The sequence below is a fragment of the Mercenaria mercenaria genome, chromosome 17 (genome assembly GCF_021730395.1).
Source record: "Mercenaria mercenaria strain notata chromosome 17, MADL_Memer_1, whole genome shotgun sequence".
NCBI lineage: Eukaryota > Metazoa > Mollusca > Bivalvia > Venerida > Veneridae > Mercenaria > Mercenaria mercenaria.
The window spans coordinates 27,948,841-27,975,483 of record NC_069377.1 but is presented as its reverse complement, the minus strand read 5'-3'; the positions used below and the strand labels follow the sequence as shown (position 1 = coordinate 27,975,483).

The following is a 26,643-nucleotide window of genomic DNA, read 5'->3' as shown; positions in this document are numbered from 1 at the left end:
TTTGTCGATAAATAAATTTATTTATTTATTTTCTATTACAGTTTTAAACAGATACAATTTACTGATCTATATTGAAAAGTAAAACAGGTTCAAACAATTTTTCACTCTAAAAGGAGTGCTAAAATTTATATGAGCCGCACCATGAGAAAACCAACATAGTGCATTTGCGACCAGCATGGGTCCAGACCAGCCTGCGCATCCAGAACCATGCTGTTCGTTTTCAAATTAGAGAAACCGTTAGCGAACAGTATGGTGCAGTCTGGTCAGGATCCATGCTGGTCGCAAATGCACTGTTGGTTTTCTCATGGTGCGGCTCACATTTTGATTATTTTGTAGGTGAAAAGCATCGAACCACAATGGTAATACACTGAATCTATTGATTAAACTGCTATTTGCAATTCTGTACCGCTCGAGATGTGTGTGCCTTTAAGCAAAAGGGATATACGCTTTGAACATATTACCATCCTAATCGAAATTTTATGTGTCGGAAGTCAGTAAAGCAATGCATAAAACAGACAAAAATTACACCAAAAACAACTATTAATTAGTACACTGATTTCACATTTCTTCATGTGCGCTGCATTTCTCTTGATATGCCAATGTCTTCCGCGTTCATTCAAGTTCATTATGTTTCGTTAATGTCCTGGTATATCACCACATAAGAGGATTGTTCCATATGATAGGATCAAAAATTGAAGCAAGTGGGTCCCGATATACTGGAGGACGCCATTGTTGTACTCGAGCTTGTTGAGGCAGCGCTTGAGTTTGACTATTTTGGAAATGTTGAGTCGGCTGTTGATAATTCTGATTATTATAATGTCTCTGATTTTGTTGTTGTAGTAACCTTCTTTCTCTTGCAGATTCGATCGCAAGTAGCAGTGCCGGCGGAAGTTCATCCAGATGGGTAAGCAATGCATTTACAATCCTTGTCTCCTGATTGTTTGTATATGTCGTATTTGTAGTTGTTCCGGTTAAGTGGTCAACAATTCTAGAACTAATTCTATGTATCATTGCTTCGTCCATATTTCCATTCAGTATATCACCAGTGACATACGAAGCAGTTGTGGTTTTAGCTGCAGTAGTGGGTGCTAATGTGGTTGTTGGTAACGGAGCTGGAAACGTCTGAACGGATGGCGGTCGCGGCGGCGGTGGTTTATTAGTTGTCGCTCCATGCACTTGTGATCCAGGTAAAGTAGCCGGATGTTCGTGACCTTGCTGCGGATAATGGTAATGTGGATGCCAGTGTATATGGCCCGCTGCTGACTGGGTTGAAGGAACGTTTGCAGGAGTGGCTTGACCGTGTACAGAGGGGATATGTTGACCTGACTTTGTTGGAGGTGTTGAAGGTAAGCCTACTATAAGTTGTTGGGGTGAAAGGCTGTGGCCCGGAAGTATATGTTGTCCGTGAGAGTGAAGCTCGTGCTCTTTTATAGATTTTTCTAACGCCTGAACTTTGGCTAATAACCTGTTAATGAGGTAATTTGTAGATTGGGTTGCTGATACAGCTGGGAACATTGTAGTTTTGGACTTTATTGGTGTACTATTGTACAGTAAGGGCGCTTTTGTTGATGGTAACAATGTCATTGCTGATTGAGTTGTAGTGGCTGGTTTGGCTACTGCACCTGGACTGATAGTGTTCATTAGTGTAGCAGTTTTGGTTTGCCCACCGTGGTATCTTAACTGCTCTTGCAATGGCTTCAGGTTCTGAAAAAATAGTTAAAACTATAAAATGCAACTTAGAACTATAAATCTTGCGCCGTGATGCAAATTACTGTGCAATCATTAATATTCGTGGGGGACTAATTTTCGTGGATTTCGTGGTTGAGTCAATCCACGAAATTTAATCCCAACGAACAAGTAAAATTCCCATTCATTTTATGTTCAAAAGTTGAAATCCACGAATTTATATCTCCACGAAACTGCCGTTTTGACCAAAACCACGAAATTTTATGCCCACGAAATTAAATGATTTTACAGTATACGTGTAATTGTAACCAAGAGTACAGGTGTGTTCGATTTATTTGTCATAGGATACCTCTTATCTAATTCAAGCATATTCTAAATAAGGTAGGTAAAGTAAACTTTAAAATGGCGTGGCATAATACAGCGTGTGTGTGTATTTACACTTATTTATAGTCGCCACCGGTAACCCATATGAGCGACCCCTCCAGAAGACTGTTAGTAATGTTAGTAGGAGGAGAGTGCAAGATACAGAAGACGCTCCAATTCAAGAAGCTTCCCTGATTCTTCTGATAAGACGTCAAATTTTACCCAATTGTTGATCAGAAGACTACGTTTTATCATCCAGAGCTAAATAAATATATGCCTCAAATCAGAATCAAAATATAAAACAGTAATTTGTATTCGTTAATACAAAACATCTTGTATTTGAGACAGAAAATACGTAGGTGTGTAATTATATACTCGTTTTTATTCTGCATTAAGAATCGTCAGTATTTGTCACAGTTTCATATTTACGTCTGAATTTCATACCGGGTGTCTCACGTCATTCTAATTATTCTTATTTTATGTTGGTATTGTCAAATGAATCCATACCAACATATATAATAGTGATATAATATGTGTAGAACGTATAGAATAAAAGGATTTTTAGCTTTGAATCGAGAAATATGCTTTCGTTCTTTAGCGGAATGATATTGCGAAACCTTAAATCGTGCAAAATCTCCGCGCAAAACTCGTGCATATTTCTCACTACAAACTTAATAACTATAAACATGCTGACTTTATTAAAAAAAATAAATAAATAACTGGTGTTATTATGTACTCACAATAATGTCATATCTATTTGATGAATTAAATTTCAGGATTTGTGACGGTTTGAATGTCCCATCAGCTTCCATGTACAAAATAAACATTTTTCCAACTCTGTCTAAGTTGTCATTCATAGAAAGAAAACCGGATGCTCCTGAAACGAGAAAAACATTGCAGATAGGAAAAGGTCATATTTTTCTGATGTAGATGCACGTGTTAACCCTGCCGGTATTGAGCGCCATGGGGCTTTAAGTTAAAATAAGCGACTTTTGCATTGATTTTTCTTTTTTTAATGATTTTGCTCTAGGCTCCAAAATTGATCTAAGAAACCGAGTGTTAACATCTACATGTTTCTTTCAGAGATATGAAGCTTGTCGCCGTTTTTTCCATTTGTTGTTGAATTATTATTACTTTTTTTTTTAAATTTTGCTGCTGCTGGATTCACGCTAAAATACGCATACGCATATGAATATAAAGAAAATATTTCAAGGGGTTTGTCAAATTGTGAACGTCTCTGCTAAACCAAAAGCAAAATATTAATTTTTCAAATATTCCGCTCTCCCTCATACCAAATTGATAGGCGTACATAAGGTAAGAACTACCTGGGTTTTTTTTTCATCCAAGTGGTTTTTTCCTGAAGTAAATAATGTCTCAATTAAATGTACTGTCAACAAAGGACTGCCTTGGCTCTTTTATCAGGTATATCTCTTTCTTGCAGAAAATGGCGTCTCAAACAAACATTACCACCACCACCAGCCAAGGATAGCCTGGGCTCTTTTGCAAGATGGTTCTCTTTCTTGCAGAAAATCGTTTCTGAACTTAAATTTACCATAAGCCAAAATCGCCTCTCAACCTAAACTTACCGTCAGTCAAGGACTGTCTGGCTTTTGTGCAGGGTGGTTTTCTTTCTTGCAGAAAATCTCTTCTCGAGATGTACTAATTGTCAGCCAAGAATGTCTCAACACTTGTGTAAGGTGGGTCATTTATCTTGTAATATACAGCTTTTCAACTGTCAGCCAACTCTCGTGTTAGGTAGTGATGTACCTTGAAGATTAAGGCTTCTCAACCAAAACTATTCTTCAGCCAAGAACTATATTGTACCTTGTTCAAGTTGTAATAGCTTCTCTATCAAAACTTACCATCCATCAACTACGAACTAACTGGCCTGTTGTGCAACGAGTTTACCATCCAGGTGCTCCTTGCCTTCAGCAAATAATTTCTCCACAAAACCTTACCGTCTTGGCCTCTTCTCTAACAATTTTACTACTCTAGGTGTTCTTGTCTGCAATATTCAGCTTCTCACCTAAAATGCATCGTCAGTCAAAACCTGGCCTACCTGTACACTAACGAATTTTCCATTAAGGTGGTTCTTATATCTCGATCAAAACTTACCGTCAGCCAAAAACTGTTCGGCCTCTTGGACAACAAGTTTACCATCTTGGTGATTCTTGCCCGCGGAAAACAGCTTTTCAACCAAAACTGACCACATCAATATGGCGTCGTACAAATAGAGAGAATTCACATCCGGCTGCAAAATAATGTGTGTTTTTTTTTTGTTTGCAACTATTTCAGAAGAGTTTCGAGAGACGCTATTAGTCGTAAAATGCTGCTTTCTTTCTTGTCCATTCCAGTTTTGACAAATGTTTGAAGCAAGATTGTTTTTTTTTTTTTTAAAAAGTCTTACATTTGAATTTCATTGTATCAATTGCTCAATCTCTAAACGGATAAATGAGCCGCGCCATGAGAAAACCAACATAGTGGGTTTGCGACCATCATGGATCCAGACCAGCCTGCGCATCCGCGCAGTCTGGTCAGGATCCATGCTGTTCGCGTTTAAAGCCTATTGAAATTGGAGAAACTGTTAGCGAACAGCATGGATCCTGAACAGACTGCGCGGATGCGCAAGCCGGCCTGGATCCATGCTGATCGCAAACCCACTATGTTGGTTTTCTCATGGCGCGGCTAAAATTTGTAATACTAACCTGTCCACCTGGAGGAAGCTTCCAGCCAGGAAGCTGTACTTTCGATCCTCCAACAGCCATGCGAACAAATTCTTCATACCTATTTCGTGGCAATTTATATGTAGGTACAACATCGTCATTCATTGAATCTAGCATAACCTGAAAACCAGTTTGAAAACAAGTCAAGTTTTTATTTCCAATTTCCATATATGAACGGAATATTTCAAAACTGAAAAGCACATGCACTTAGTCACTTTGACTACGATATAATCTTACGTTTGACTGAATATAATTCACCATTGCATAACTAAGCAAGATGTTTCTTTGAAAATAACGTGAAACATCAATTAGTACTCAACAATGCAGTTGCTTTGAACCTGGAACAACTGATACGCCGTATTAGACCTTCCTGCTTTGAACAAAGTGTCACATTTCTGAACAATTATGGTTCGTCACAGGATGGTAAAGTGTCAGTATAAAATATTGTTTATGCTAACTACACGACTTTGCTTTTGACAGGCTTCTATACAGAGTTGTCGTCCTTCAACTTCCGCTTCTGTATGACGTAGATCATAGTCTGGTAAAGGCTGTGCCTTGAGACGAGATGTCAAAAGTTACCTTCTGCGTGCAAATGGTTATGCCAAGTTTAAAAGTTTTAGAGTAAAAGAAGAATACTACATTTTGACGTTATAGCAGGAATTTATCTCAACCACGATAAGCTTTTAAGCCAAGCTGTTTGAAAATCCTTCCTGTTGACAGCTTAACACTGGCCATAGCTTTATCAGATCAAGTGGTTCCAACGTTGTTTGAGCGGTGAATTTTACGCCGATCAGATGGAGAAATATGGCCGATACTACAAATATCCGGAATTGTAAGTACGAGTTAAAGGAATTTCTACCCGTTAGATAACGAATCAAATGAAAACGATGGGTGCACCTGGAGCGCAAATGTGTCTATATTTTAGCACATGTGTCTATTTAGCTGAGATTTGTGCCGTTTATTCAAACACTTATGTACAGTCCGGCGGGGGAAGGAGATTTTTGACAGTTTTTGACAATATCGCCTCAAATTTAGTGTTTTTCGGGAGCAAGTAACTGTTAAAACACTTTTTATGTAAAGGGCTACCTCTTAAAACAAAGCGTGTGTATTTTCATAGAATTATTCAGGGTTGTTTCTGAACAATCGGCCGAAAACCTAATACAACGCCGTTTCGAGTGGGTCGCTATGCAACGCAATCAAGTGGATACCGTTCTGTGTCTTACTTGCGAAGTCTTATTCGTCTTAAAAACAGTCATTATTTTCAAAGTCTAACAATGAATAAATTAATTTGGAGAGTTTTATATCATCATAATGATCCCGCCATTTTTAATATATTGTACTTTTACATTTTTATGCTCACTTAACATTTCACATATTTTTGCGGACATTGTCAAAAAACATCAACACATTTATAAACATAAAGCAAGGATGAACATCGAACAATATCATTAAGTAAATAATAGTATTAGTTCGTTAAAACAAGAACCAGTTCACGTATATTTTTCTCCTACACGAATGGAACTGAACAGCATGCCGAAATCGGGTTGACTCTTTAAATCAGTATAGTTACAGTTGGTCACTTTTAATCCCTTAAAACCAATACATTGTGATTTCATTACTGATTTGTTGTGCATTTAAGCTGTTCATACAAAATAAATAAAGTTTGGTCCATGATAAAAGTATTGATCAGTTGTTTGTATATATTTTCATTCATATTCCTGGTGAAACGTTCATTTATTTTCAGAGAGATAAATCACAGAGACCGTTAAAATTGGCCAGGGAAAAGGCAAGATTTTATTTGTCCTCCAGAAAACAGAAACGATGTAATAAAACTCTATGGCCGCCCTTTAAAAATGAAAATACAAATGAAATACAGACACCAATGAAAAAAAAGTTTTGTTGGAGACAGTTAAATAGTACAACTGTAACACGTCTCTCTTAGTATTGCTAGTCCGTTTATTTTCTTTCATTGGTGTCTGTATTTCATTTGTACATTTATTATAAGATTCTTTCACTGGTTGTAGGTGCAGATGGGAATATCCGGCCTCGAGGGTAACTGTTTAGGCGGTAACGAGGCTCCCTGCCGAGTTACCTCATAAACAGCTACCTGAGAGCCGGATATTTCCATCTGAACCTATAACCAGTGACAGAATCTTTTTCTTGCATACCGATATCAAGAAATAATAATAAAAATAAAATCAATTGAACGGCTTTCTTTTTAGAACTATTTCTTATGGCAGTGTATTTAAACAAAGCGCGGGAAACCAACGTCCGTGAACAGGAAAGACGTCATAACGTTTCAAAACAAACAACAATGTCTAGTTCCGGTTTTGTTTTATCAGTTGCAGCGTAACGTTATAAATTTTTGATAAATAACGTGATTTGAATCGAGAAATATACTATCAGGAACCAACTGGAACTGTCAAGGTATTGAATTTTTATTCCGTTTTTTAAATAAAATATAAATTACTACATAAATTTCCTACATATATGTAGTTCGTTATACGTCATTTACAGCACGAGAGTCATCTTACACCCCGGGGTGTAAGATGGATTTTTCCAGCACCGGTAAAGATACCGGAAATCCCCGTCTGATATGCAAGAAACATTGATACCACACCCATTAAAAACCGTTCACTTTAGCTGTGTCTATCCCTCGCTACTCGTGTATACTAATACAAAAATGGTTGGAAGAAGGTCAGCGTACGTCGTTGAAGTACGGTCCTATATTAAGAATCGTTGTACTCTTGGCATAGGGTGTAAAGACATTTTTGATGATATATGTTCTGTTTATGGGCATAATGAAATATCTTTTTCGACAGTTATACGTTGGTTTAAGAAATTCAAATGTGGGTTAGTTTCAACAAAAGATGAACCACATGGCCGTCGGCCGAAAACAGCAACGTTTGCCAAGATGGTTGCTAGAGTGAAAGAAATAGTTGCTACTGATGCAAGATACTCCGCTAGGCAAATAGCTAGTATGATTGGCATCTCATAACAGCAGCTCATACAATTCTGAAACGTAATTTGAAAATGAGGAAGATTCCCCATCTGTTGACAGATAAGCAGAAAAAGGCACGCGTGCAATGCGCAAACTTGTTGCTTAAATAGTTTCCAAATTACAATGCACGATCTTTCGCAAATGTCGTCACTGGTGACGAGACATGAGTTCACTTTTTCGAGCCCAAACGAAAGATTCAGAACAAAAAATATGGGCAGCAAAGTCTAGCAAAAGACCATGCATTGCAAAGCGGACCATGAGTGTCAAGAAGGTAATGTATGCCATATTCTTCACAACACTGGGTCCTGCCATTCAGGTTGCTGTTCCTAAAGGCAAATCCGTAAATTCGAAGTTTAACCAGACTAAAGATTTTCGAAAACTGAAGAAATATTTCAAAACTCGAAGACCCGCAACTGGTTTGGCCAATGTCAGATTGCTACATGAAAATGCGTCATCACACAAGGCGTCTATTGTACAAGACTTTCGGAAGCAGGAAAAGGTTGTTGTGCTCCCTTCATCACCCTCCTTATTCGCCTGACCTTGCCCCGTGTGGCTTCTTTTTGTTCCTTAGGCTCAAGAATACCTTTCTGGTCGAAACTTTGTGCAGCGCAAATACCTCGGTTCTGCAATATTCCAGTGTCTTCATAGTATACCTAGAAAATACTACGAGAAAGGCTTCAAGGATTGGATTAGAAGACTGAAATTTTGCAAATCTGTTGGAGGTGAATACTTCGAGGGGACCAAATAAAATTTTCATTGAAATCTATCAAGGATACATTTTTATGTGCTCAGATGCATTCATATTTGAACAATCCTCATAAAGAGTCAACCCGCTTTTGGCATGCTGTTCAGTATACCATTCGTGGAAGAGATAAATGTCCTTGAACTGGTTCTTGTTTTTACAAACTATTACTATCATTTACTTAATGATATTGTTCGATGTTCATCCTTGCTTTATGTTTTTTTGTTGATGTTTTTGACAATGCAAAAATATGTTAAATGTTAAGCGAGCATAAAAATGTATTATATATATTTAGTACAAGATATTAGAAATGGTGGGATCATTATAATGATATAAAACTCACTAAATTTATTCATTGTTAGGCTTTAATGACTGTTTTAAGACGGATAAGACTTCGCAAGTAAGACACAGAACGGTATCCACTTGATTGCGTTGCATAGCGACCCACTCGAAACGGCGTTGTATTAGGTTTTCGGCCGATTGTTCAGAAACAACCCTGAATAATTCTATGAAAATGCACACGCTTTGTTTTAAGAGGTAGCCCTTTACATAAAAAGTGTTTTAACAGTTACTTGCTCCCGATAAACACTAAATTTGAGGCGATATTGTCAAAAACTGTCAAAAATCTCCTTCCCCCGCCGGACTGTACAGAAGTGTTTGAATAAACGGCACAAATCTCAGCTAAATAGACACACGTGCTAAAATATAGACACATTTGCGCTCCAGGTGCACCCATCGGTTTCATTTGACTCGTTATTTAACGGGTAGAAATTCCTTTAACTCGTACTTAAATTCCGGATATTTGTAGTATCGGCCATATTTCTCCATCTGATCGGCGTAAAATTCACCGCTCAAACAACGTTGGAACCACTTGATCTGATAAAGCTATGGCCAGTGTGAGCTTTGTGCCAAATGAACTGGCGATCGTACCAAACCCTAGAATTAGGTGAATGGAAGGTGGTGTACACTGGTGATTATTTTGTTTGTCAGAGACACTCTATGCAAATAAATGGGGTCAGTACGATGAACTGGGGATCCACTGGAGCGGGCGATAGGTCCAACTTATTAAACGATGAAAATGCCTGGAACTTGTGATAAGCCGACCATACAAGCTACGATTTCTTGCATAAACCTCAGCGTAGGAGTCTACCTCCGTTTAAAATATAATTGTCCAACTTGAGAAAACTTAATAAAAGCATGCATGCTATTTTATTATAATTATTTAGTCTTTACAGCTTACATTAGTTCACACTGTGATCATAGAAGGACGGATAGAATGGCGGACTAACGTTTGCAGATGTTTTTCATTGTGAACACTGCTTTCAAACCTTAAGCTAATTGAATCATAAAACGAACTTAAATGACACCAGCTTTAGTTTTAAATAATTTCAGTTTTTTGTTTTGTTTAATGTGCTTTTTTCTTTTCTGCGATATCGAATAATGGGAAAAAAGAACTTATCGAGAACGTTTTACAGTAATGCGGAAATAAGAAAATGAGTAATTATCTAAAATAATAAAATTGTCTATCATAATATTCAAACAGTTGCTATTTTTGATGTTCTATAATCAGGAATCATTCTGTTACCATGCGGGAAGCAAACGTAATTGCTTGTTTAAAAGTTTCCCGATTTCCCTTCTATTACATGGTCAATTAAGTTGGAAATTACAAACATAACAACTTCATTTTTAGAACAAACTGACTTACGTGGATCAGTGATTGATAAGCCCGTTTGGCTATCTGATCCTTGGCATCGCCTCTCATCCAGCGCTGTTTTGAAAGAACGGTTGAATTTATCATCTGTTCTGAATACAACTGAAAAAAAAGTTTATGAAAATTTATAAACGTTATTGGATTAGCTAAAGTAGTATATTTCCAAAAGACATTCGGCAATTTTCGTGTGATTATGTATTCTCATTAGGCAAATTCGGCACCCCTCGGACGTAAAGTAGCTCAATGCACACACGTATCATTCCATAAAGGCCGGGAAATGCCGAAATCACATATGCAGAATAGGTAATTTTCGTTGTGTTTGTCATATCACGGAGGTATAAAGTTTAAGCAAATGATTCCCGCCAAACTATTAGGAGAGAGGCTCGTATACAATGTGGGCAAGATGGTGGTTATTTTCAGAGATTATACGTTACAAGAAAAACACTTGGTTAAGTTGGTTTAAAGGAACGATATCAAATATAGGGAAAAACTGAAGAAAATTAATGCACTCCGGGAACAGACTAAACGAATACAAAATGCGCTCAACATACAACAACTATTTAGAGATACATTGTGAAATAATTTAAGGCATGAAAGCTCGTTTTTTTTTCTAAAACGGTTACTTCATTTCGATTTTAATTCTACAAATTCACTTCTTGAAGATGAAATGAAAAGGACATGTTTTTGTTCATAAGTGTTTTATTTCGTTGAATCACAAACGATGAAATCCACAAAAATTTGTCCTTCGCGAATATTAGTGATTTTGCAGCATAATTATTCCGATGTTAATCAATCTATAAAGACGTTAATTGACACATACGGAAATGATTTATGAGAGAGAAAAAAGATGATAAATGTCGTGCTAATTACTTTGAAACGATTTATATGTAAAAACTCAGTTTAAATTATGAAACTCATTAATGATTTAGTATTGAAATTATAATGTAATGCATCAATTAGAGTTCCATGTTCATATACATTTACATTACAAGTTCTACTGTAAAACGCATTTTATTCGCGAAAACTTTAATTTTTGAAATACAAATATTTGCAAATTTCGTCTCTCGCAAATTAAAAATTTTCGCGAGAAATAGCAATTTCTTATCAATTCGTAGTTATTATCCAAATCCAATTGCACTTTTACTTCTTACAACGTAGAAAATTTAACATTTTGCGAATATACCTTGTCGCGAATAAACACAATAGGGCAGGTAAATTCGCGAAAAAGAAAGTCGCTATGATTTAAAGCGTTAACAGTAACCGAAATGGCCATTTCAAAATGTAATCGAGGATAAACTAAAGATACCGGCGACTTGTTTCTCTAATAAACAAAGAAGACTTAGACTGTTCGTTATTTTGCAACAGATGCAATGTTTATACGTTGACATTATTACGTCATAGCAGCGCTCTGGAAAAGAAAACCGCACAAAACAGGCAAATATTTGGTGAATACTTACAACATAAAATGTAGATAAAATTAAATCCTTGATAACATATGTTAGACTCGAAATAAATACATTTAAAATCCGGTTTCTCGAATTCGAAAGGATCGAGCGTTTTACTTTGACATATCCGAAATTCGACACAGGACTTGAAAATGTCTTCTATAGATAGTCAGAATTTTGATATTAGCGAATTCGCAATATCGCGTTTTAACTGTGTATGTCAAACAGTGATCTGCTCTTGAATAAAATCAGTTTTCGTTCAGTTGCCTAACATTGAGCTCTCGTGAAATTATTCCTTCGCATCTGAACGAAACAATCATTTTATACAAGCATAATTCACTCTTTGGGATATATCATTTCTTACACAATGGAAGGTAGAGAATACCTGATGGTCAAGCTGTATAAAAACATGACTTCCAAACGCCATTCCAGCCTCCTCGGCAATCAGCATGTACCGTCTTATGTCTGGCCAGGGACAGGCGAAAACAACAACTGAAAATGAAACAAAGTAACTGATGACTTCTCAGACACCACCAAACGCAAATTTCTGTCCGACTTGGAAGCTAGATGAATATGACATTGTAATTTCACGTTTAATTTTGTAGAGACCTGTGCGAACTAGAGCTATTCAGCGACTTTAAAGCTTAGTTTTATGTGTCAGAAACAGTTTCATGGAGCACTATAATAGACATACATGTATTAGATTACAAGTGATTGGAGTGCGGGAATGAGTTGCATGCGGAAACTGGATTGCAGGAATGGATTGCATGCAGGTGATTGGATTGCAGGGCCTGGTGGCATGCCTGTGACTAGAGTGCGTTGATGGATTGCATGCCGGTGACTGGAGTGCGAGGATGGATTGCATCCGGTGGCTGGATTGCAGGGATGGGTTGCATGCCTGTGACTAGAGTACGGGGATGGATTGCATGCCGATGACTAGAGTGCGAGGATGAATTGCATGCCGGTGACTAGTGTCAGAATAATTTGTATATTTGAATAATTTGATGTATTGCTAACGTAACACATAAGTACAGATAGTGCTTGACTCCCTTTTCATGCTGTCATTGCTATAATTATTGTTGAATTGCTGTTAATAATAGGATTTGGGTCATTTGTGGCTGATTTGAGTTCATTATCTCGATAGTTGGATCCCAGCATCACACATAATGTCATATACAATAGTTAAAGGGAACCAGAAACTTCATAGAGCAAGTACCCGTTGTAAATTTCTATGTATAAATTTGGACCAATCAGAAAACATTCTATAAATAGCAGCAATCAAAGCTCACGTCTGCTAGGGTATAAATAGGTAGATGGATGACAGAGAGAGCATTCGGTATCCAGCGATAGAAGAAGACACATCGAGGATTCAATAAATAATTTATCCCAGAACCTTGATAAGGAGGTTATTGCAACTACCTTGTCAGGGCGGATAAATTATTAAAAAAGAAGACGTTTGAAGTTCAAAGACTAAAGAAGAGTTGCAGAATTTCAACAAGGTTTCAAGCTATAGGGCCAGCGCATAGGAGTTGTACCTTTATGATAGTCGAATGCTATAGATTATAGCAAATATAGGCAGATCATCGAAAATCCGAGACAGAGACCCAGAGTTTGGTAATCTACTGAGATAGTAGGAGAGTTCCAGCTTATAGACGGTTCAGCGTTATTGGCGAAGTACAGCCAAGGCATCGGGGATATACCTATATGGTAGTTGAATGCTACATGTGATAGCATATAGGCGCTGAGCATCCAGGAGTCAGGGCATTTATATAGAGTTGCAACTTCAATTAAGAGGACAGAGGCCGAGCATCTATGCGATAGGACTCGTATGTTGTTGATTTAAAGACATTGTCTGCCGGGAACTTCAACAAAAAGACCAGTCAAGTATAAAGTATCCAGCCTATAAGAGTTTGAGCTTATTATTATTAATTGAAGATTGTTAGTTTGAAACATTTAGTGATTTGCCTGATCCCTGAAATTATTTAGCTCCTAATAGAAATCATTTACGAATCATTAGTACTCGAATCATTTAGGCAAGGTAGCCAGAAGAAAATTCTATATATGAAATATTTGGTCTCACCAGCTATACGTTTTAACAAAGAACATTCTATATCGTTTGTCAGCTAGTCTAAGACCCATTTCATTGTTCAAGATACTAAAGGCGTAGGCACTTCCCTGGGTCATATAACATGTATCCTGACAACTAGAATGCGAGGATGGATTTTATGCCGGTGAGTGTAGTGTGAGGATAGATTGCATGCCTGTGACTAGAATGCGATGATGGATTGCATGCCGATGACTGGAGTGCGAGAATGGATTGCATGCGGTGACTGGATTGCAGGGATGGGTTGCATGCCTGTGACTAGAGTACGGGGATGGATTGCATGCCGGTATGGATTCCATGCCGATGACTAGAATGCGAGGATGAATTGCATTCTGGCCACCGAGGCGGTTTTAAAGTTTGAGTTATTTTTTCAATAACATGTGTTAAAAAAAGACCGGTTATACATCACAAATTATGGATTGGCAATTTACATAAAAAGTCCTTATTCAGTAGATGTTTATAGTTATTAAGAGAAAAAAATCTTTAAGGTTATGGAAAATATTAATGCAAAATTAATGGATTTTGTCTTCTAAATCAGTCAAGATAATTAGTTATAACGTCTGTCAACATTCTCATGTAAATTTGTTTATGGTTCATCGTAAAAATTGTTAAAAGTGACTATTTTTATAATGATATGTTCGCAAGAAGTGAAAACGTATCTTAGTAACATGTTATATTGTTTTATAATTTCATGAAAAAAAATGTTTCCAGAAATAAAAAGAATTATATATGTATATAGTGCATTTTATTTGACCTGGCAGGGTGTGGTTTCGCGACGGTCCACGATATTATTATGCAAGGTATGTAGTACATGTAGCCAACTTAGTGTTGAATGTTAGTCGTTGGTTACCGAAGATTACGGAATGAAAGTTATATTGCTCAACCTATTTTGCTCGTTTTTAGCTCACATGTCACAAAGTGACAAGGTGAGCTTTTATGATCGCGCAGCGTCCGTCGTCCGTCCGTACACTTTTGCTTGTGACCTCTCTAGAGGTCACATTTTTCATTGGATCTTTATGAAAGTTGGTCAGAAGTTGTTTATCTTGATGATATCTAAGCCAAGTTTGAAATTGGGTCACGTGCGGTCCAAAACTAGGTCAGTAGGTCTAAAAATAGAAAAACCTTGTGACCTCCCTAGAGACCATACTTTTCAATGGATCTTCATGAAAGTTAGTCCAAATGTTTACCTTGGTGATATCTAGTAAAGTTTGAAACTGGGTTACATGCCTTCAAAAACTAGGTCAGTAGGTCAAATAATAAAAAAAAACTTGTGACCTCTCTAGAGGCCATATTTTTTCATGGGATCTGTATAAAAGTTGGTCTGAATGTTTATCTTGATGATATCTAGGTCATGTTCGAAACTGAATTAACTGTAATCAAAAACTAGGTCAGTAGATCTAAAAATAGAAAAACCTTGTGACCTCTCTAGAGGCTAAACTTTTTCATGAGATGTTCATGAAAATTGGTCAGAATGTTTACCTTGATGATATCTAGGTCAAGTTTGAAACTGGGTTACGTGCCTTCGAAAACTATGGTTCAGTAGTGTCAAATAATAAAAAAACTTGTGACCTTCTCTAGAGGCCATATTTTCATGGGATCTGTATGAAAGTTGGTCCGAATCTTCACCTTGATGATATCTAGATCAACTGCGGTCAAAAACTTGGTCAGTAGATCTAAAAATAGAAAAACCTTGTGAACTCTCTAGATGCCATACTTTTAAATGGATCTTCATGAAAATTGGTCAGAAGGTTTACCTTGATGATATCTAGGTCAAGTTTGGAACTGGTTTACGTGCCTTTAAAAACTAGGTCAGTAGGTCAAATAATAAAAAAAACCTTGTGACCTCTCTAGAGGTCATATTTTTCATGGGATCTGTATGAATGTTGGTCTGAATCTTCACCTTGATGATATATTCTAGATCAAGTTTGAAACTGGGTTAACTGCGGTCAAAAACTAGGCCATATTTTTCTATGGATCTTCATTAAAATTGGTCTGAATGTTTATCTTGATGGAATCTAAGTCAAGTTTGAAACTGGGTTATGTGCGATCAAAAACTAGGTCAGTAGATCTAAAAATAGAAAAATCTTGTGACCTCTCTGGAAGCTATATTTTTCATGAGATGTTCATGGAAATTGGTGAGAATGTTCAACTTGATGATATCTAAGTCATTTTCAAAACTGGGCCACGTGTCTTCAAAAACTAGGTCATTAGGTCAAATAATAGGGAAACCTTGTGACCTTCGAGAGGCCATATTTTTCAATGGATCTTCATGAAAATTGGTCAGATTTTTATCTTGATGATATTCTAGGTCAAGATCAAAATGGGTCACATGAGCTCAAAAACATAGGTCACTATGCAAACATAGAAAAAACGTCGTCATACTCGTTCAAACTGGGTCATGTGGGGACAGGTAAGCGATTCAGGACCATCATGGTCCTCTTGTTTAGATTACCATTATTTGCATAAGTCAGAGATTAACTCCGTCCCGCCAGGTCGAATAAAACGGACTTTATCAAGGACAAAAATTCAATAGAGGGGCATTAGTAATGGCCTTCCATACAATTCAAAAACAGCTCAAACCTTAACCAGGAATCAAGAAAAGACTTGGGTTGTACTTACTCCACGACTGCTTCTTTATGTGATTATACATTTGCAAAAGATGAGCGTCGGTGACTGTAGAATTGACGGTATATGAGCTCAGCATGCGGACTTCCGTGTTCGTCACGGCGGCACGGACGGCCTCCTCGTACAATGTCCATGGCCGGCTGTCATCGTAGACCAACGCGAAATTGGTCCATTTGTTCTGACGGAGCAAGTGTAGTAACGACATACCTGGTTGAAATAGAATGAAACATACAGTTACATTTTATTTGACTAAATATGCTTAACGTTTATTTGTACTTTATATCTGTCGTTACATTTCTAAAATCCTCAGTCTGTTCAATGAATAAAATCCTTCAATCGGATCTGTAATGAAGATCTTTTGCAAGTATAGAACTAGGCCAACCGAAATAAAAAAGACTCTGTTTGATGAGTGGTAATGAGCAACAATATATCAGTTGGCGTGTTGGCACTCTCCAAACGCGCAAACACACATGAACGAAATGGTAGAAATCAAGCAACATACAAATGGCTAAATTAACATTATTAATGTTAAGTCTTCCAAATTAAATACTTGTTTGTTTATTCATAAACAAATGCCTGTTTAAATACAATGTCGTGTACATACAGAAACAGTAAAATCAAATAGCATGACTGTGTCCATTTTGTTTTCAAATCTATCAATTTCATCTTTCTAGACCCCCTTATATATATATATATATATCTTAGTCTTTTTAATATATATTTGTGCTCTCTGGCCAGTAATTAATCACAAAGTACATTCATTCCCTGTCAGATAAAACTGAAAACCTCGATTACCGGTATACTTTAATAATGAGTTGGGTCAAGTATATGAACAAAAGCGTATGAGGAAACAAATTGGAAGTACTTCTTACTTATAACATAATTAGGAAAACTCTTACTTCTAATTTATGCGCATGTAATATTATCAACAGATATTCAGTCATGTTGTCCATAGATATGTCATTAAAGGTTGCTGAACTAAGCTGGAAAACATACTGGATGGGTATATTAACGATTCTAACACGTCTCGATTTATTTCTTTATTAAGCAAAAAAGACTGCCACTAGGTGTTATCATTCCTTCGCATCTTTTTTTTTTCTTCTTTTTTTTTGTGAAGCAGAGCTTCTTTTATTCATATAAAGCTACATATACATACATACAGCAATGAAAAACAAGTCAAATACAGTTTCATTGATACAATGAAAATAGATATGTATTTTCTTGTAAACATTTTAGATATCAACTTAGATGTTGTCACAAATTTTATTGAAAAAAGTTATATTAACATTTTTGAGCTTATAATTCCTTCGCATCTTAACCCTAAACAATGGACACTGTTTGCGTGATATTTCTCCTTAAACAGAATTTTCGAAGCACAATGCGCAAGCATATTAAATGTGCAACCAAATAAAATAATACCAGGCGCCGCCTCGTTTAATATGTTCATTTGAGGTAATAAAACATGCGATACCTCTACCATGTAGTGAACCAACGAAAACAAATCCGACAGCGGGTGTTATGTAAAAGTGTTTTCGTCTTTGAACGACTTATCTTTGATGCCGATAATCTTACGTATCATGACCGCAATTGAAAATTTATGTTAAAAGTGTGCCTATTTTTGCTTTCTTTCTTAGTTATTTTAATGTTAGAGTGCAATATCTAACACAATGGAATTAAGATCTACAACGAAGTTGATGTAACGGTTTTACTAGTATATGTAAGATCGTTTTCATGGAGGTATTTTATGTATGACATACATCAAAACTGACATGTGAAACCATTTTACTAAATTACAGTTTTAAGCAATGTATCGCCTTTCAGTTTAATCAAAGTAATAGCAAAAGTACATTAGTAAGTTCTGCTTTTAAAAGAATGTAGACGTTTATAAATTGATTGTCCACAAAGCGCCCATGGCCTTTTATTGGTACAGAACAGCGTGGTTTTTCCGAATCGTTAATGTTCCATACAGTGGAAGGCGCACTCCCCATACATTTCTTTTTCTTTTCCTATCGCAGTTCACTTTCATATTCTAATATTTTCACAACGGCGCGTGGTTGGTTTTGTTTGTTTTGTGTTTAGCACCGTTTTTCAACAGTATTTAAGTAAAGTAACGGCGAGCAATGTAACCATTGTTTCTGGCCATCAATGTAACCACTGTTCCTGGCCATCAAGATATTTAATTTTTATTTGCAGTTCATACCGCCGAGAATTACTTCCAGCATGCGTCGAATATTTTCAATGTCTGATAGAGTACATACGCCTTGCCAGGAGATAGAACACGCGACACCGCGATCCACTAGTCTGTGCTTTCACTGCTTGACTAATATATGTGGTCGGTTTAAACTTGGCTGAAGACACGCTGTACTAACAGCTGCAGCTACAGTCATGTTTATATTTTTATTTTCTTGAGTTTTTCTCGCTTTTGAAATTTGACATTAAAGAAGGAATGTACTTTGAATCATACACATTAACATATCGACATAAACAACACCTGTATGTCACTTTCGAAATGTTGTGTCAACAGATGTCTGTTTTCAAAACAAAATGTATGTTTGATGTAGATCTGGAAGCATGTCATGTCAAAATGGATTCAACAATGTGTAGCATAATTAAATTATCTCAATCAAACCACCATAAAATACCTTGACATTTATAACACGAACTTAACATGCAATACGACTTTATCCCTCAGCACCCCTCCTCCTCCCACATCCCCACCTCCCCCACAAACTCCTCTTAATCATTTAATTAGCGTGCAGCTGGTGCCGTGTAGCTAAATAAGCCCAAGAAACTAACAAATACGTTTTTAACATTGATTTCGTATAAATTTGCACAAATAATTACTTTTTTTTAAGGATAAATACCATTAAATCCGGCTGTTCAAAATTTCATACAAAATCCACTTACGAAATAATATTATTTGGACATTTTCTAAAATTAAAACTGTTAGAGACTGATGTTTCCAAAAAAACAAGACAATATTTATACGATAGAAAAAAAGAAAAAGAGGTGACATACTTTATATAAGAAAACAACACATCATTAAATACAACTCTTTTCGCTTCTCGAGACAAAGTTCTTACATAGCATTTCAGAACATGCCGATTTCGGCAGACTGCTATGAAATAAAAAAGAAAACAGGAAGCTATTCAGAAAGGGCACGAGTAAAGGAAGGACTATTTATGTTTGGACTACTTGTCACTAAACCTGCGTAGGCTTACATTTGATCTGGTAGTTGTCAGCCTGTAATGCGATGAAAACGAGTTACTTGATATGGAACATCTTAGCTGCCTTTTCTTGATCACGTAGAAGTTATTTTGTATATTGTTGCAGTTGTTCTCTTCATTTCTGCATTATACAGTCACCTTTACGTTATGATACATTAGCTGTGCAAACAACAGTGTTGCCAAAATCATATCAATCATACCTGCTTAAAATGTCATGGAAGTTTTGACATTAATATTTATTTCAGAGCATTATCATTTGTTTTAGGAAATGCAGAAATAAAATGCATACAGATTTGATTTCATAATGAAATCATGTCTAGATATGAGTATACGCATAACTTATTTATACTTATCTATATTTAGACATTATGTCTCAATTATTCTGATTAAATCCCTTTAAAAGCAGAACTTATTAATGCACTTTTGCTATTAACTTGATTGAACTGATAAGCGATGCATCGCTCAAGGTGATGTATAAATTAGAATGGTAATTTAGTAAAATGGTTTCACATGTCAGTTTTGATGTATGTCTTACATGCAACTCCTCCATGACAACGATCTTACATATACAACCGATACATCAATTTTATTTAGATCTTAATTTACATTTTGTTTGATATCGCCTTCTTACATTTAAATTCTTCACCACAAAAACGCAGAAAGAAAGCAAAAGTAGGCACACTTTTAGCATAAATTTTATTCGCGGTGGTGGTACATAAGGCTATCGACGTCAAGGACAAGTTATTGGTAATCCATATGAATGATTTCTCAAGAATATTTTAGTTTTAGAGGGAGAACAGCGCAAGTTGAGAAGACGGTCCAAATTTCAGACTCTTCCCTGCTTCTGTAGCGTACTTGGTGTAAAGTAATCATACTCTCCACGAAACACAAAATTGAAGATGTGCTCATTTACTGTTTTGTTACTTACTCTGTCATTTGCAGAAAAATCTGCACTCGTGTTAACCGATATTGACCATTTCATTTCTTTTATTACAAGATACCGTAGCAGTTATTTCAAATATAGCAAGCATCAATGTTAAAAAATTAAATGAGCAAATACCGAACTATGGTTCACATAGATGAAATTGTCATCGGACTTGAAATGTGATTACATTTTCATTGGTTAATTAAGAAAGACATACACATAGTTTGTCATTCATCATTATAGTCATTTTACTAAGTAAACTGGATCCATGTATATCAAATCAACGAGCTGTACTGTTTTGCCGCTTAACCCTTACCATGCTGGTCATCCGTGCAGTTTTATCATGATCTGCACTGTTCGCTATTCAGCCAGTATCTTTTTGGTAAGCACCCAGTTAATGGTACTGTCCAAATTGGAAGATGGACAAGTTCATTATAGAAATTTAGCAAGGTAAGGGTTAACGTTGGCAGCAGCACAAGCTCCTCCAGTGTCTGTTACTCACCGTAAACTTGCTTACTGTGTACCGCTTCATGAATCATGTTTCACAATGAATAAATATTATGCTGGTCATAGGATAAAGAAAGAAAATATGTCTGAGCTATGAAAACACTGCTTTAAATTCTGCCAGTGTGATAAATACATAGCTTTATTAAAACAAACAGTTTAGTTTTGTTTAAAAGGGCAAATGAGTCAAACGTCAAATGCATTCATATGGCTGTGAAACTTGGGGCTTTGAAAACAGTGATGTTGTAAGGCATATTTAGTATGTTAAAAAGCTTTAAACCAATTATTTCGCTTTTTTTATTTATTTTCTGTTTGTTTGTTTGTTTGTTTGTTTGTTTGGGGGTTATTTGTGGGGTTTTTTTTGGGGGGGGGGGGGGGGGGGATGAAACTAGTATGATGCCAATTCACACTGATATAAAACAGTTATATTATATTTTTATTGGAATCTTATAAAACCATCTTCTGATATTTATGGTATATTGCTTGAAAATGTTATAAAATGTATCGTTATTGGAATGATAAAAGTACATAACATGTATCTTAGTGTTGGTTCCTATTCAAAGTAAGATATAAAGTTATGTATTATACGTGAATTCCCTGTGGAGACTAAAATGACATAAGTGAAATAGATAACGTTGAAAGTAGGAATGCTCGGTTCCAGTTTCCGTGCGTTTTTATCCAACACCTACGCACTTATGATCCGGTATCTCGAAATTTCAAATTGTATCTCCCTAAAATCAATGGATAAGGCGATGTAAATAAAAGCTTATTACTCACCCAAAGTGCTTAAGGAAGGGATCATTCTGATCATTGTTGGGTATGTCAGGGTACTGTCAAGCGCTATACCTGGATTGTACCACGTGAAAACCGGTAAATTCCAGAATGCACACAACTCTGCTACCCTTATCATCCCTAAAATAATAATTAGAAAACAAAAATAAGGCCACATAAAGAAATCAAGGCATTCTGTAAAATAAATCCTGTGATCTAATGTGATCTAAATCTTTTCGTTTTGGCACTACAATTGGTGATAAATGTTGAGCGCCTTTTTTGTCACACGTTGACATCCGGTTAAACAACAGGACAGCAAACGGCGTTGTAAATTTGTCTACAGGCGTCAGAAATGAGTGTCTAACAACCACACTATTTTTTCAGTTAGATGGTCAAAAATGTACACGTTGAGGTTAAGTGGATATGTGTTGCAATTTAACAATAGAAGAGCGGCCTCCGTTATCGTTATCTTTCAATATTACGGCTGTAGTGCTGAAAAACACGTAAAAATACAAACATATCTGAACGTCTCAATTTCAGTTAAACCAATTAAATTTGCATAAGTCAATAGAAATTGAAATTAAACTGTAAAAAGGTAGAATTGACAGGAACCTCAGCCCCATACATAAAAGGTATTAATCTTTTTTTTTTTTTTTTTTTTTTTTTTTTTTTTTTTTTTTGCATTTGTGTCTTTAACTCATATGCAAGAATTTCAAAATAATTTATTGTAAACAAGCAGCTAAAAGGCTCATATGGCTGCAATGCTAATAGAATGCATTTGTGCTTTGTATGCGGTAAGAAAACCTGTCCAGATTTAGGTAAATTTTGAATGACCCAACAAGCAGCCGCCACTGTATATCATCACAGGTACCCTAATACAAAATGTATTCGGTAATGTAGAAAGTGGGATAAGGATTTGATACAAACCTTCTTGGCACGGGGGTCCAATAATTACGTCAGGGTTAATGGCTTTTGCCTTCATAGCGGCCTGCATTGACATATGCGGCGTGCAATCCGTTGAGAAATATTCCACCCTGAAACATGAAAGTAGCCCAACCTGTTACAAGAAATTTGTAGGACTCTGTAATAACGTCTGCATGAAAAAAAAAACATTGGAAGATCAGAACGTAACCAAACAAAATAATAGCAGACTCGTTTTGATCAATATCCTTCACGTCCCCTAGTTCGACTTAAGCGGAATTTAATTATAAAAATTCATTTAATGGACTATATGATCCCAAAGGACCAGAAAATAATACAAAACTGAGTGCAAGAACGAGACGACGTTGAAAGACGGCATGTGAAGACTGCTATTTTGATGGGTTATAAAATCTATGAGAAGATTGTTTTCAAGCATATAACGCTAAGAATTGTGTTATTTAAGTTTCGAACGTATTTGGACTGGCACTGCCGAGGGAATAAAGAAATAGGACTCATTTTTTGTCAAATGAACCATAGGTCTGTAGAACAGTACCAATACCTGTGTTTAAAATATGATTCAGTGGTGCGTATACTCATCATCATGTTACACTTCCTACGATCCCGGAAATAGTTTTGTAGTTATTTATGTAACATTATGAAACAAAGTTTATTATCTAGACATTTTTTCAAATTGTTTCAAACGGTTTACTTTTTTATTATATTCACGTACGTATAACTCGACTACGTCGAATGGAATGTCCTTTTTTACACACATGTACATGTATAGCCATACCACTGTAAATCACAGTCTCATTAAAAGCAAATTTAGTTTGTTTCGTTTCGTCTAAAGTAAATCTCAAGCCTAAAATTATGTAATGGAACCGTGCTTTAATTGATTTCAATACAAAGAACAGGTTACTTATCTCATGGAATAATTTCTCGAAGGTGACGTATTGCCGATTTAGAGTGTTTAAATTAATTAAAACACGATTCTGCTTACATATGTTATATATATATATAGGTCAAAAATGGTAGCTGCTTTTCTTGATCGTTGACCGCACTTCACCTCAAAGGGTATATTATCAACAAAAGTAAACATGATTTGTCATAATTATTACAATATACCATGGAAATTATTAATCACTACCGACACGCCCTCTCGACATGTTTTATCGGTCATAAATTATGCATCAATTGCATACACAGTGTGTAATAGTAGTTTGCAAATCAAAATATACTCTCTTTGTCGAACTTCATGATATCGTTCATTTACAATTAAGCATTACAATGCAAAATGCAGAAAGGTTAAAAATGTTCCTGTACAACTAAGCATTACACAGCAAAATGCGGAAAAGGTTAAAGTGATTTTATTTCGTCTTTAATTGGAGATTTCCGTCGTTTGCTTTCCTTTTTTATTGTTAATTTGACATTAATTTCACTCATCCTTTTAATTAACCAAAAGCCCCAATACGTACCGTCCATGTCGAATGGTTTAAGTAATAAAACTGCTTATATCTCAGTTAATATTTGTAATTGAAATGACGGAAATAAAGAAAAGCTAATGATAAAAGGTCTATTTGCGTGTAAGCATGTAAGGAAAAAGGTCACACGTTTATAAATGCGTGCAGGATCTACATGAAGATTTTATCAGCTACCACAAGAGCAGTCCTTAAGCGCCGTATGGCGGCTTTGGAAGGTCTCTCCGTACTTGGCCTCAGTGCCGTAATATTTCCGGGTTCTTTTGGTATCATGGAGTACACTCAATTATACTGTAATACAATTCCACTTACAGCGGTGCTGTGGGCGTGAGTGGTGTTGTGCATATCATTACCTTTATCGAACCGTGTCTGCCATTATCATGTTTGACTGCATTTTCCCGAAGGATCTTCTTACACTGCCTTTATGAATCAAATGCATAGTCTTAAAAAACCCTTATGTCAGATTAACGAAAAGTCTAAGAGCAAAAGTTTCTGGGTTTTTTTTCTTATCCTTTTACTTTACAAGGTGTAAAAACAAATTCATTTCACTCAATACATGACGCTAGCAAATATGACAGACACTGATAAACAAGGTAAATTGTATATACTTGTTTCAAATTAAGTTTTTAAAAAAGGTTAACAAAATAACTACATTGTAAAACTTATCTCCATATATAAAAAACTGGAAAATTTTTGTTCTCAAGAAGATAAATTACACTGCAAAATCTTTCGAAAATCAGCAAAAAGTAATAACATTTTACGATGATTATCCAAAATTATGTTATAAAGAAATACAACTTTCTATAATATCGCGTACTGTATATATGTGCTCATTATTTAAGATTTCTACAAAAACTTTTGCTAATATCATTTTTCCTACAATAGCAAGTTCTTGATGGTTTCTTTTCTAATGTGACAAATTATGTCGAGTTTTAATAATACACGCAAACGGCGACATCACGTCGATAAAGATAATCATGATCTGATATTTTATCTGCTATTCTTTTGCATTCAAGATATATTTGAATCTAAAAGGTATACATCGTAGAAACGTGTTTAGATTGAGTTTAACACTGCGAATTGGTTATAAGCCACATTATGACCATATTGATAAGGGCATTTATCCTTCGGACGAATAGCCTCTATGTCGTGTTTAAATTTATCTAAATATATTATTTCTTGTAGAACAAATGAAAATTAACGCGGTTCACATAGTGATATTTTCAAAGTAGAAAAAAAATCTTATAGAACGATTGAAAATAAACGCATTTCATCTATTGATATTTTCAAATGAATTTTTTTTCATAGATAAGAAACTTTTTTAGTAAATGTTAGATATTTTTAGCTAGAAAGTGTGATATTTCTAGGTTATTAGCTTTGTATCGGGAAATATGCACGAGTTCTTCAGCGGAAATACTGCGCGACTTTAGGAGCGCAATATTCTTCCGCTGAAGAACGAGTGCATATTTCCTGATGCAAAGATAATAACCTTTTTATTACATACACATCTACACGTATAAATATTATGTAAATATCATAAATATGTTCAATAGCCTGAATAGGATTGACAATACTGAACTAAATAGAAAAAATAGTGCAACAACACACACTGAATTACGTCACGCACCCGATATGAAATTCAGGCGTCAGTGCATGTATGGAAAAATATTGACGTTTCCGGTACCAGTGTAACTTAACGGGGAATAGAAACGAGTATGTAATAAATAAAAATTCCATAACCAGAAAGAAAGAGCACTTACTGTAAAAGCATATATTTTCGCTGGGTCAAAATTTTGCGCATTTTATATTCTGAGTATGTTCGTGAGGTTTAATATTCGCGAAATTGTAAAAATAGTACCATACTTTGATTCGAATTATACTAATGGTGAATATTTACGCGATGATTAATTTTTCACGAGATGTATGGCCTCAGAATACAGCAAAAATTAAACCATCGCGAAAATTTCTGCTTTTACAGTAACATAATTACTCAATGTCGTGTCCTTTTAAAATCACAGGATTTGTCATCACTGTGGCTAGTGCCAACTTTAAGGCTGCAACACTGGTAAAACTGTTTATTTCTTGTCCAGAACTTTTGTCCGGGGAGATCCATGCTATGCGGAATATTTTACAATGACACGAGCACAACATGCACAATATTATCAATAGTTTTATCCAAAAGCTGAATGTACATCGCAAACACATGAATTTGTTCCAAGTGTCCATTTTTTATATTTATATAAATAAGGTCTAATAATAATTTCACTTTAATCAATTTTCACTGATAATGTCTCTTATTAATTTATATTATCTAATTTTCCTTTTAGTATTAATATTTCTATTTAATGCACGTTAATTCCAGCACAATCACGGATCCCCTTCAGGTAAAAGCCGAAAACTGATTTTAATTCCGCGAT

The 26,643-nt window shown here is 35.7% G+C and overlaps 1 protein-coding gene across 1 annotated transcript; it reads right to left on the bottom strand.

Moving 5' to 3' along the window:
• LOC123537359 (guanylate cyclase 2G-like) lies at nucleotides 1–26,643 on the bottom strand. The gene is made up of 10 exons (XM_045321049.2): nucleotides 26,217–26,643; nucleotides 22,755–22,861; nucleotides 21,834–21,968; nucleotides 16,395–16,607; nucleotides 12,057–12,163; nucleotides 10,221–10,328; nucleotides 4,755–4,892; nucleotides 4,165–4,300; nucleotides 2,790–2,926; nucleotides 1–1,704 (listed from the first exon to the last, which is right to left on the bottom strand). The coding sequence occupies exons 1-10, from the start codon at nucleotides 26,450–26,452 to the stop codon at nucleotides 652–654; spliced, it is 2,370 nt and encodes a 789-aa protein (XP_045176984.2). The 5' UTR covers nucleotides 26,453–26,643; the 3' UTR covers nucleotides 1–651.